Source organism: Cherax quadricarinatus, unplaced genomic scaffold (genome assembly GCF_038502225.1).
Source record: "Cherax quadricarinatus isolate ZL_2023a unplaced genomic scaffold, ASM3850222v1 Contig294, whole genome shotgun sequence".
Lineage (NCBI taxonomy): Eukaryota > Metazoa > Arthropoda > Malacostraca > Decapoda > Parastacidae > Cherax > Cherax quadricarinatus.
Genome location: NW_027195320.1, coordinates 32,501 through 45,643, shown reverse-complemented (window position 1 = coordinate 45,643; position 13,143 = coordinate 32,501). Strand labels below are relative to the sequence as shown.

At 41.6% G+C, this 13,143-nt stretch overlaps 1 protein-coding gene across 1 annotated transcript in view; it reads left to right on the top strand.

Annotated features, from left to right (window-relative positions):
* Positions 1–13,143, top strand: part of LOC128693881 (condensin complex subunit 1-like) — a 115,645-nt gene that overhangs the window by 81,209 nt on the left and 21,293 nt on the right. The window contains 2 exon segments of the mRNA XM_070080303.1: positions 1,812–2,033; positions 2,473–2,606. Of these exon segments, the coding sequence (XP_069936404.1) occupies positions 1,812–2,033; positions 2,473–2,606 (356 nt within the window).

The following is a 13,143-nucleotide window of genomic DNA, read 5'->3' as shown; positions in this document are numbered from 1 at the left end:
AAACCACCTCAATCCTTCCTCATTCTTGTGGATAGTACGTTTAGTAACTCAGCACATTCTCCTAATCTCCAGGCTATGAATTGTGCATAATATTTACATTACACATTGCTCTCAGACAAGACATCTCCACTGCCTTCAGCCTCCTCTTGTAACATTCACAACTCAGCTTCACACCCATATAGGAGTATTAGTACCACTATACTCTGATACATTTCCCTTTTAGCCTCCATAGATGCCACCACCCACCTTTTTACCCTGATAAATTCTAAGGTTCATCTTGTCTTTCACATACCCATCCACAGACATGTCCACTCCCAAATATCTGAACACTTTCACTTCCTCCATACTGATATCCAATCTTTCATTACCTGACTAGGTACTCTCGCCACTTTGCTCTTTCTTATGTTCATTTTTAATTTCTTTCTTTTACATACCCACCCAGATTCATCCACCAACCTTTGTAGCTTCTCTTCAGAATCTCCCAAAATACAGTTTTATCGGCTTAAAGCACCTCAGACAACTTCCATTTTGTATTAGATTCTGTATATTTTAATCTCAACACACTAGCATTCATTTCTTTTCTTTTACAACCCCATCTATAATTTTTTTTTTTTTTTTTTTTTTTTTTTTTTTTTTTTCTCTCTCTCTCGACAAGTTGGCCGTCTCCCACCGAGGCAGGGTGACCCAAAAAAGAAAGACATTATACATCTCTGTCTAAGGTCTATTTTTACTGGAAAATAATCTCCCTCTCTACTACATTCTCTAACCTGAGCCACACTATAGACATAAAAACTCTTAACCGATTTTAATAACCTACCACCTATTCTTACACTCTTGCAACATCTGCCACATTGCTTCCCTATCCTCCTTATCTGATGCCTTTTCTAAATCTGTGAATGCAATGAAAACCACCTTACCTTTATCTAAATATTGTTCACTTATATTCTTCAATGATCTACACGTCTCCTAATTTCTAAAACCTTGTTCATCTGCAATCCTGTTCTCCAACTAACCCTTAATTCTTTACCTAGTATACTCATCAGGCTTATTGCCCTATTATTTTCTACATTGTCTTTATACAAAGAAACTGTGCATGCTCGCTGCCAATCCCTAGGTACCTTTACCTTTTCATACATTTAATGAACAAAAGTTTCAGCTACTTCAAGACTAAATCCCACCTGCTTTTAACATTTCTGTCTTAATGCCATCAATCAGAGCTGTTTTACCCCCCACTCATTCTACCCACAGCCTCGTGCATCTCCACCACTCTCGCATCTCTTACATCTCCTTAAAATATTCCCTCCAACTCCTCATCTAATAACCCCTCTTCTCTTTTTAACTGTCAATTCCAGTTATTCCATAGGCTTTCCCAACCTATTAATCACATATATATTTTTTTATTTATTAGTGTATATATTTTTTCTCCATGGGGAAGTGGAACAGAATTCTTCCTCCGTATGCTGTGCGTGTCGTAAGAGTCAACTAAAATGCCGGAAGCAAGGGGCTAGTAACCCCTTCTCCTGTACACATTACTGAAGTTAAAAAGAGAAACTTTTGTTCTTGTTTTTGGGCCACCCTGCTTTGGTGGGATACGGTCAGTTTGTTGAGAGAAGAAGTATATATTTTTTATTTTTGTGTGTGTGTATGTTACAGAACTGTCTAATTTGTTTATATCTGTCACTTAATATTTGAATTTTATTTCACTTTTTCTCCGAAATGCTGTTGTAAACGATGTTTTGCTTTCTTTTTATCTAGCTGTTTATATTTTTTCTGTAATTTTGTAGCAATACTGACATTATCTTTGCTTTCAGGGAAACATTCTTAAAGTGCCTATGGGAGTTTTATCTCGCTTCTATGTGGTCATAGGCCATGTGGCTTTGCGGCAGCTGATTCATCTCGATACTTTCATATTCTCAGAGCTAAAGAGAAGAAATTTCCTTAAAGAAGAAATGGAAACAGAAAAGAAGATTAAAAAGAAAAGAAAGAGCAGAAAAAAGTCGCATGCAACCTCTGCAACAGAGGCATCTAGATTAGTAAGCGTTATTTTGTTATTCGCTTACAGGGTGAAATCTTGTTTACTACAAAATAACCAGAATTCTCATACTTTTTTAGTGAATAAAGCTAGTTTATATATGCAGATTACAATTATGACTCAGATTGTCGTTAACTGGGTACAGTAACTTAAGTTTAGGTATAACAAAATGTCACTGCTTGATACTATTATTAAGTGAATTTAAAAAGTGAATTTATGGATTAGTTCTACTAATTCATAAGTTAGATTAATGTAACACAGTCACATACAGCAGTTTTAGTAAGTTTGCACTTATATCTCATGGTTATTGGCATTTATAAATGTAAATATAAATTTCCACCTTGAGAAATTTTCTTTCTCAAAATTCTTAGTATCTTTCAGCAACCTTAGTGTCTATAAATTTTAATGTTGAAGTGAACGAAGGTTCATTATTTTTTCAGGGTTCACAAGAAGGAGACATAGATGAAGAAATGGGGCTTACAGGTGCTGTGGCTGATGATATGGAGGCAGAGTATATTCGTTCAATATGTGAGACTGAGATCATCACTGGAGACAACCTTTTGGCTACTGTCAGGTTAGGTAATTTTTTTTTTTTTTTTTTTTTTTTTTTTTTTCCTCTCTCTCTCTCTCTCTCTCTCTCTCTCTCTCTCTCTATCAACAAGTCGGCCGTCTCCCACCAAGGCAGGGTGACCCAAAAAAAGAAAGAAAATCCCCAAAAAGAAAATACTTTCATCATCATTCAACACTTTCACCACACTTGTACATTATCACTGTTTTTGCAGAGGTGCTCAGAATACAACAGTTTAGAAGCATACACATATAAAGATACACAACATATCCCTCCAAACTGCCAATATCCTAAACCCCTCCTTTAAAGTGCAGGCATTGTACTTCCCATTTCTAGGACTCAAGTCCGACTATATGAAAATAACCGGTTTCCCTGAATCCCTTCACTAAATATTACCCTGCTCACACTCCAACAGATCGTCAGGTCCCAAGTACCATTCGTCTCCATTCACTCCTATCTAACACGCTCACGCACGCTTCCTGGAAGTCCAAGCCCCTTGCCCACAAAACCTCCTTTACCCCGTCTCTCCAACCCTTTCGAGGACGACCCCTACCCCGCCTTCCTTCCCCTATAGATTTATATGCTTTCCATGTCATTCTACTTTGATCCATTCTCTCTAAATGACCAAACCACCTCAACAACCCCTCTTCTGCCCTCTGACTAATACTTTTATTAACTCCACACCTTTTCCTAATTTCCACACTCCGAATTTTCTGCATAATATTTACACCACACATTGCCCTTAAACAGGACATCTCCACTGCCTCCAACCGTCTCCTCGCTGCTGCATTTACCACCCAAGCTTCACACCCATATAAGAGTGTTGGTACTACTATACTTTCATACATTCCCTTCTTTGCCTCCATAGATAACGTTTTTTTGACTCCACATATACCTCAACGCACCACTCGCCTTTTTTCCCTCATCAATTCTATGATTAACCTCATCCTTCATAAATCCATCCGCCGACACGTCAGCTCCCAAGTATCTGAAAACATTCACTTCTTCCATACTCCTCCCCAATTTGATATCCAATTTTTCATTATCTAAATCATTTGACACCCTCATCTCCTTACTCTTTTCTATGTTCACTTTCAACTTTCTACCTTTACACACATTCCCAAACTCATCCACTAACCTTTGCAATTTTTCTTTAGAATCTCCCATAAGCACAGTATCATCAGCAAAAAGTAACTGTGTCAATTTCCATTTTGAATTTGATTCCCCAAAATTTAATCCCACCCCTCTCCCGAACACCCTAGCATTTAATTTCTTTACAACCCCATTTATAAATATATTAAACAACCATGGTGACATTACACATCCCTGTCTAAGACCTACTTTTACCGGGAAGTAGTCTCCCTCTCTTCTACACACCCTAACCTGAGCCTCACTATCCTCATAAAAACTCTTTACAGCATTTAATAACTTACCACCTATTCCATATACTTGCAACATCTGCCACATTGCTCCTCTATCCACTCTATCATATGCCTTTTCTAAATCCATAAATGCAATAAAAACTTCCCTACCTTTATCTAAATACTGTTCACATATATGCTTCAATGTAAACACTTGATCTACACATCCCCTACCCACTCTGAAACCTCCTTGCTCATCCGCAATCCTACATTTTGTCTTACCTCTAATTCTTTCAATTATAACCCTACCGTACACTTTTCCTGGTATACTCAGTAAACTTATTCCTCTATAATTTTTTCAGTCTCTTTTGTCCCCTTTCCCTTTATATAAAGGGATTATACATGCTCTCCGCCAATCCCTAGGTACCTTCCCCTCTTTCATACATTTATTAAACAAAAGTACCAACCACTCCAACACTATATCCCCCCCTGCTTTTAACATTTCTGTCATGATCCCATCAGTTCCAGCTGCTTTACCCCCTTTCATTTTACGTAATGCCTCACGTACCTCCCCCACACTTACATTCTGCTCTTCTTCACTCCTAAAAGATGGTATACCTCCCTGACCAGCGCATGAAATTACTGCCTCTGTTTCTTCCTTAACATTTAAAAGTTCCTCAAAATATTCTCGCCATCTACCTAATACCTCCATCTCCCCATCTACTAACTCCCCTACTCTGTTTTTAACTGACAAATCCATACTTTCCCTAGGCTTTCTTAACTTGTTTAACTCCAAAATTTTTTCTTCTTTTCATTAAAATTTCTTGACAGTGCCTCTCCCACTCTATCATCTGCTCTCCTTTTGCACTCTCTCACCACTCTCTTTACCTTTCTTTTACTCTCCATATACTCTGCTCTTCTTATAACACTTCTGCTTTGTAAAAACCTCTCATAAGCTACCTTTTTCTCTTTTATCACACCCTTTACTTCATCATTCCACCAATCACTCCTCTTTCCTCCTGCCCCACCCTCCTATAACCACAAACTTCTGCCCCACATTCTAATACTGCATTTTTAAAACTATTCCAACCCTCTTCAACCCCCCCACTACTCATCTTTGCACTAGCCCACCTTTCTGCCAATAGTCGCTTATATCTTACCTGAACTTCCTCCTCCCTTAGTTTATACACTTTCACCTCCCTCTTACTTGTTGTTGCCACCTTCCTCTTTTCCCATCTACCTCTTACTCTAACTGTAGCTACAACTAAATAATGATCCGATATATCAGTTGCCCCTCTATAAACATGTACATCCTGGAGCCTACCCATCAACCTTTTATCCACCAATACATAATCTAATAAACTACTTTCATTACGTGCTACATCATACCTTGTATATTTATTTATCCTCTTTTTCATAAAATATGTATTACTTATTACCAAATCTCTTTCTACACATAGCTCAATTAAAGGCTCCCCATTTACATTTACCCCTGGCACCCCAAATTTACCTACTACTCCCTCCATAACATTTTTACCCACTTTAGCATTGAAATTCCCAACCACCATTACTCTCACACTTGATTCAAAACTCCCCACGCATTCACTCAACATTTCCCAAAATCTCTCTCTCTCCTCTACACTTCTCTCTTCTCCAGGTGCATACATGCTTATTATAACCCACTTTTCACATCCAATCTTTATTTTACTCCACATAATCCTTGAATTAATACATTTATAGTCCCTCTTCCTGCCATAGTTTATCCTTCAACATTATTGCTACTCCTTCTTTAGCTCTAACTCTATTTGAAACCCCTGACCTAATCCCATTTATTCCTCTCCACTGAAACTCTCCCACCCCCTTCAGCTTTGTTTCACTTAAAGCCAGGACATCCAGCTTCTCATTCATAACATCCACAATCATCTCTTTCTTATCATCTCCACAACATCCACGCACATTCAGACTTCCCACTTTGACAATTTTCTTCTTCTTATTCTTTTTAGTAATCTTTACAAGAAAAGGGGTACTAGCCCATTGTTCCCGGCATTTTAGTTGACTTTTACAACATGCATGGCTTACGGAGGAAAGATTCTTATTCCACTTCCCCATGGATATAAAAGGAAAAGTAATAAGACCAAGAACTATTAAGATAAAATCAAAGAAAACTCAGATGAGTGTGTATAAATAAATGTGTACCTGTATGTGTAGTGTGACCTAAGTGTAAGTAGAAGTAGCAAGACATACCTGTAATCTTGCATATTTATGAGACAGACAAAAGACATGAGCAATCCTACCATCATGTAAAACAATCACAGGCTTTCGTTTTACACTCACTTGGCAGGACGGTAGTACCTCCCTGGGTGGTTGCTGTCTACCAACCTACTACCTATAATAAGAAATATATTAAGAAAAATATAATTTAATAATTATCATTATTGGTGAGTACCCGTACATTTAACTTTACCCTTACTAAATTAAATTATACGGTATATTACCAAGTATGAGTAGTGGGGGTGTTCAAGAGGGTTGGAATAGTTTTAAAAATGCAGTATTAGAATGTGGGGCAGAAGTTTGTGGATATAGGAGGGTGGGTGCAGGAGGAAAGAGGAGTAATTGGTGGAATGATGAAGTAAAGGGTGTGATAGAAGAGAAAAAGGTAGTTTATGAGAGGTTTTTACAAAGCAGAAGTGTTATAAGAAGAGTAGAGTATATGGAGAGTAAAAGAAAGGTGAAGAGAGTGCAAAAGGAGAGCAGATGAAAGAGTGGGAGAGGCACTGTCAAGAAATTTTGCTGAAAATAAGAAAAAATTGCAGAGTGAGAGTTAAGAAAGCCTAGGGAATGAATGGATTTGTCAGTTAAAAACAGAGTAGGGGAGTTAGTACATGGGGAGCTGGAGGTATTGGGTTGATGGTGGGAATATTTTGAGGAACTTTTAAATGTCGATGAAGAAACGGAGGCTGTAATTTCATGCACTGGTCAGGGAAGTATAACATCTCTTAGGAATGAAGAAGAGCAGGATGCGAGTGTGGGGGAGGTGCGTGAGGCATTACGCAGAATGAAAGGGGGTAAAGCAGCTGGAACTGACAGGATCATGACAGAAATGTTAAAAGGGGGGGATATTGTGTTGGAGTGGTTGGTATTTTTGTTTAATAAATGTATGAAAGAGGAGAAGGTACCTAGGGATTGGCAGAGAGTGTGTATAGTTCCTTTATATAAAGAGAAGGGGGACAAAAGAGATTGTAAAAATTATTCGGGAATAAATTTACTGAGTGTTATAAGAAGAGCAGAGTATATGGAGAGTAAAAGAAAGGTAAAGAGAGTGGTGAGAGAGTGCAAAAGGAGAGCAGATGATAGAGTGGGAGAGGCACTGTCAAGAAATTTTAATGAAAATAAGAAAAAATTTTGGAGTTAATGTTGCAGTTTAAAAACTGTAGTGTAAAGCACCCTTCTGGCAAGACAGTGATGGAGTGAATGATGGTGAAAGTTTCTCTTTTTCGGGCCACCCTGCCTTGGTGGGAATCGGCCAGTGTGATAATAAAAAAAAAAAATTTACTGAGTATACCAGGTAAAGTGCACAGTGCACATAGAAGAGAGGAGCCTACAACGACATTTCACTCTGACTTGGACCATGTACAAAGTCACACTAACGAAAAGGAGAGCAGGATGGGTATATATAGGCAGTAGGTGGTAGTAGCAGTAGTGGTGGTGGTAGTAGTGGAGGTGGAAGGTAGAAGTAATAGTGGGGAGGCAGGAAGAGGAGGAGGAGCCAGTCAAATACTAAGAAATAGGAGCACTGCAAGGGAGCTAGGTGCTCACAGAGGGTAAGAGCAAGAACACCGAGGGGGAAAAATAAATAAATAAAGAAGGAATAAATGCACAGGGCAGAAGAAAGACAACCCAAAGGAGAAAAAAGGAAAGAGGGAAGGGGAAGAGGGAGAAGAAGAAAAAGGAGGAATTAGGTTAGGTCACGGGTGTTCTGAAGTTTGGAGCATTTTACAATGTAGTGGGAGAGGTAGCCATCTACAGAGATGAAGCCAGGACTATGATTCATACAAGGAAAGTTGTGTATTAGGGAGGAATCAACCAGACAGTGACTGTTAAAGTTGGAAGTGGGGAAGACAGTTTTAGCAGAAGACCAGTCAATAGGATGGCTGTGATCTCTGACATGACACAAGAGAGCACTGTTAGTGTTGGCAAACCTAATGCTACTTTTGTGCTCCCTAAGTCTGTCAGAGATCGTCCAGTTTCTCCAAAGTATTGAAGAGAACAGGAGGAACAAGAAATAGAGTAGACACCAGGAGCATCTGTAGATGCTCCTGGTGTCTACTCTGTTAAATTATGGGGAATCAAATACAAAATGGGAATTGGCGCAGTTACTTTTTGCTGATGATACTATGCTTATGGGAGATTCTAAAGGAAAATTGCAAAGGTTAGTAGACAAGTTTGGGAGCATGTGTAAAGGTAGAAAGTTGAAACCGAACTTAGAAAAGAGTAAGGTGATGAGGGCATCAAATTATTTAGATAAAGAAAAATTGGATATCAAATTGGAGAGGAGGAGTATGGAAGAAGTGAATGTTTTCTGATATTTGGGAGTTGACGTGTCAGCGGATGGATTTATGAAGGATGAGGTTAATCATAGAATTGATGAAGGAAAAAAGGTGAGTGGTGCATTGAGGTATATGTGGAGGCAAAAAATGTTATCTATGGAGGCAAAGAAGGGAATGTATGAAAGTATAGTAGTACCAACACTCTTATATGGGTGTGAAGCTTGGGTGGTAAATGCTGCAGTGAGGAGGTGGTTGGAGGCAGTGGAGGTGTCCTGTGAAGGGCAATGTGTGGTGTAAATATTATACAGAAAATTTGGAGTGTGGAAATTAGGAGAAGGTGTGAAGTTAATAAAAGTATTAGAGAGCTGAAGAGGGTTTGTTTATGTGGTTTGGTCATTTAGAGAGAATGGATCAAAGTAGAATGGCATGGAGAGCGTATAAATCTATAGGGGAAGGAAGGCGGGGTAGGGGTCGTCCTCGAAAAGGTTGGAGGGAGGGGGTAAAGGAGGTGTTCTGAGCGAGGGGTTTGGACTTCCAGCAAGCGTGCGTGAGCGTGTTAGATAGGAGTGAATGGAGATGAATGGTATTTGGGACCTGGCAAGCTGTTGGAGTGTGAGCAGGGTAATATTTCGTGAAGGGATTCAGGGAAACCGGTTATTTTATATAACTGGACTTAGAGTCCTGGAAATGGGAAGTACAGTGCCTGCACTCTAAAGGAGGGGTTTCGTGATATTAGCAGTTTGGAGGGATGTGTTGTGTATCTGTATACATATATGCTTCTAAACTGTTGTGTTCTCAGCACCTCTGCAAAAACAGTGATTATGTGTGAGTGTGGTGAAAGTGTTGAATGATGAAAGTATTTTGTTTTTTGGGGATTTTCTTTCTTTTTGGGTCACCCTGCCTCGGTGAGAGACCTCCGACTTGTTGAGAAAAAAAAATATGTATATAAATATAAAACACACACACTCTCTCTCTTTCACACACTCACTCACACCCCACTCTCACACTCACTCTCACACTCACTCACTCTCACTCTCACTCACTCTCACTCTCACTCACTCTCACTCACTCACTCTCACTCACTCTCACTCACTCTCATTCACTCACTCACTCACTCACTCACTCACTCACTCACTTGCTCTCACTCGCTCTCACTCACTCATTCTCACTCACTCATTCTCACTCACTTTCACTCTCACTCTCTCACTAACTCACTCTCACTCACTCTCACTCACTCACTCTCACTCACTCACTCTCACTCTCTCTCTCTCTCACTCTCTCTCACTCTCACTCACTCTCAGTCACTCTCACTCACTCTCACTCTCTCACTCAATCACTCATTCTCATTCTCATTCTCATTCTCATTCTCTCTCTCTCTCTCTCTCTCTCTCTCTCTCTCTCTCTCTCTCTCTCTCTCTCTCTCTCTCTCTCTCTCTCTCTCTCTCACACACACACACACACACTCACACACACACACACACACACACACACACACACACACACACACACACACACACACACACACACAAACACCAGACCCAGTGGCCTGGTGGCTAAAGCTCCCGCTTCACACATGGAGGGCCCGGGTTCGATTCCCGGCGGGTGGAAACATTTCTACATGTTTCCTTACACCTGTTGTCCTGTTCACCTAGCAGCAAATAGGTACCTGGGTGTTAGTCGACTGGTGTGGGTCGCATCCTGGGGGACAAGATTAAGGACCCCAATGGAAATAAGTTTGACAGTACTCGATGACGCACTGACTTTCTTGGGTTATCCTGGGTGGCTGACCCTCCGGGGGTTAAAAATCCGAACGAAACCTTATCTTATCACACACACACACACACATACACGCGCGCGCACGCACACACACACAGCGGAGAAGAAAGTGATTACATAGTGGGAACGCTTCACTCTGGAGGTCCCAAGGTGGTAATAGCAGTGATGTATAACCCTCCACAGAACAGCAGGAGGCCAAGGCAAGAGTACGACGAGAGCAATAGAGCGATGGTTGACACACTGGCTAGAGTGGCCAGAAGAGCTCATGCATGCAGGGCAAAGCTCCTGATCATGGGTGACTTTAACCACAAGGAGATCGATTGGGAGAACTTGGACCCACATGGGGGCCAAGATACATGGAGGGCTAAGATGATGGAGGTGGTACTGGGAAACATGTGCCAACACGTAAGGGACACTACAAGAGAGAGAGGAGAGGATGAACCAGCAAGGCTGGACTTAGTATTCACCTTGAGTAGTGCAGATATTGAGGACATCACATATGAAAGACCCCTTGGGGCCAGTGACCATGTGGTTTTAAGCTTCGAATACACAGTAGAGCTACAAGTGGAGGGAGAAGCAGGAAGGCGAGGACGAATGAAGCCAAACTACAAGAAAGGGGACTACACAGGAATAAGGAACTTCCTGAACGGGGTTCAGTGGGACAGAGAACTGGCAGGGAAGCCAGTTAATGAGATGATGGAATATGTAGCAACAAAATGCAAGGAGGCTGAGGAGAGGTTTGTACCCAAGGGTAACAGGAATAATGAAAAGCCAGGATGAGCCCATGGTTTACCCAAAGGTGCAGGGAGGCAAAAACCAAGTGTGCTAGGGAATGGAAGAAATATAGAAGGCAAAGGACCCAGGAGAATAAGGAGAGCAGTCGTAGAGCCAGAAACGAATATGCACAGATAAGAAGGGAGGCCCAAAGACAATATGAAAACGACATAGCAGCAAAAGCCAAATCTGACCCGAAACTGTTGTACAGCCACATAAGGAGGAAAACAACAGTCAAGGACCAGGTAATCAGGCTAAGGAAGGAAGGAGGAGAGACAACAAGAAATGACCGTGAAGTATGTGAGGAACTCGACAAGAGATTCAAAGAAGTGTTCACAGAGGAGACAGAAGGGGCTCCAGAAAGACGGAGAGGTGGGGCACACCACCATGTGCTGGACACAGTGCACACAACCGAGGAAGAAGTGAAGAGGCTTCTGAGTGAGCTAGATACCTCAAAGGCAATGGGGCCAGATAACATCTCTCCATGGGTCCTGAGAGAGGGAGCAGAGGCGCTATGTGTACGCCTAACAACAATATTCAATACATCTATCGAAACAGGGAGATTGCCTGAGGCATGGAAGACAGCAAATGTGGTACCAGTCTTTAAAAAAGGAGACAGACATGAAGCACTAAACTACAGACCAGTGTCACTGACATGTATAGCATGCAAAATCATGGAGAAGATTATCAGGAGAAGAATGGTGGAACATCTAGAAAGGAATGATCTCATCACCAGCAGACAACATGGTTTCAGAGACGGGAAATCCTGTGTCACAAACCTACTGGAGTTCTATGACATGGTGACAGCAGTAAGAGAAGAGAGAGAGGGGTGGGTGGATTGCATTTTCTTAGACTGCAAGAAGGCGTTTGACACAGTACCACACAAGAGATTAGTGCAAAAACTGGAGGACCAAGCAGGAATAACAGGGAAGGCACTGCAATGGATCAGGGAATAATTGTCAGGAAGACAGCAGCGAGTAATGGTACGAGGTGAGGTGTCAGAGTGGGCACCTGTGACCAGTGGGGTCCCACAGGGGTCAGTCCTAGGACCAGTGCTGTTTCTGGTATTTGTGAACGACATGACGGAAGGAATAAACTCCGAGGTGTCACTGTTTGCAGATGACGTGAAGTTGATGAGAAGAGTTCATTCGATCGAAGACCAGGCAGAAATACAAAGGGATCTGGACAGGCTGCAGACCTGGTCCAGCAACTGGCTCCTGGAGTTCAATCCCACCAAGTGCAAAGTCATGAGGATTGGGGAAGGGCAAAGAAGACCGCAGATGGAGTACAGTCTAGGGGTCAGAGACTACAAACATCACTCAAGGAAAAAGATCTTGGGGTGAGTATAACACCAGGCACATCTCCTGAAGCGCACATCAACCAAATAACTGCTGCAGCATATGGGCACCTGGCAAACCTCAGAACAGCATTCCGACATCTTAATAAGGAATCGTTCAGGACCCTATACACCGTGTACGTTAGGCCCATATTGGAGTATGCGGCACCAGTTTGGAACCCACACCTAGCCAAGCATGTAAAGAAACTAGAGAAAGTGCAAAGGTTTGCAACAAGACTAGTCCCAGAGCTAAGAGGTATGTCCTATGAGGAGAGGTTAAGGGAAATCAACCTGACGACACTGGAGGACAGGAGAGATAGGGGGGACATGATAACGACTTACAAAATACTGAGAGGAATTGACAAGGTGGACAAAGACAGGATGTTCCAGAGATTGGACACAGTAACAAGGGGACACAGTTGGAAGTTGAAGACACAGATGAATCAAAGGGATGTTAGGAAGTATTTCTTCAGCCACAGAGTAGTCAGTAAATGGAATAGTTTGGGAAGCGATGTAGTGGAGGCAGGATCCATACATAGCTTTAAGCAGAGGTATGATAAAGCTCACGGTTCAGGGAGAGTGACCTAGTAGCGATCAGTGAAGAGGCGGGGCCAGGAGCTCGGACTCGACCCCCGCAACCACAACTAGGTGAGTACACACAGACACACACACAGACACACACACAGACACACACACACACAGACACACACACACACACACAGACACACACACACACACACACACACACA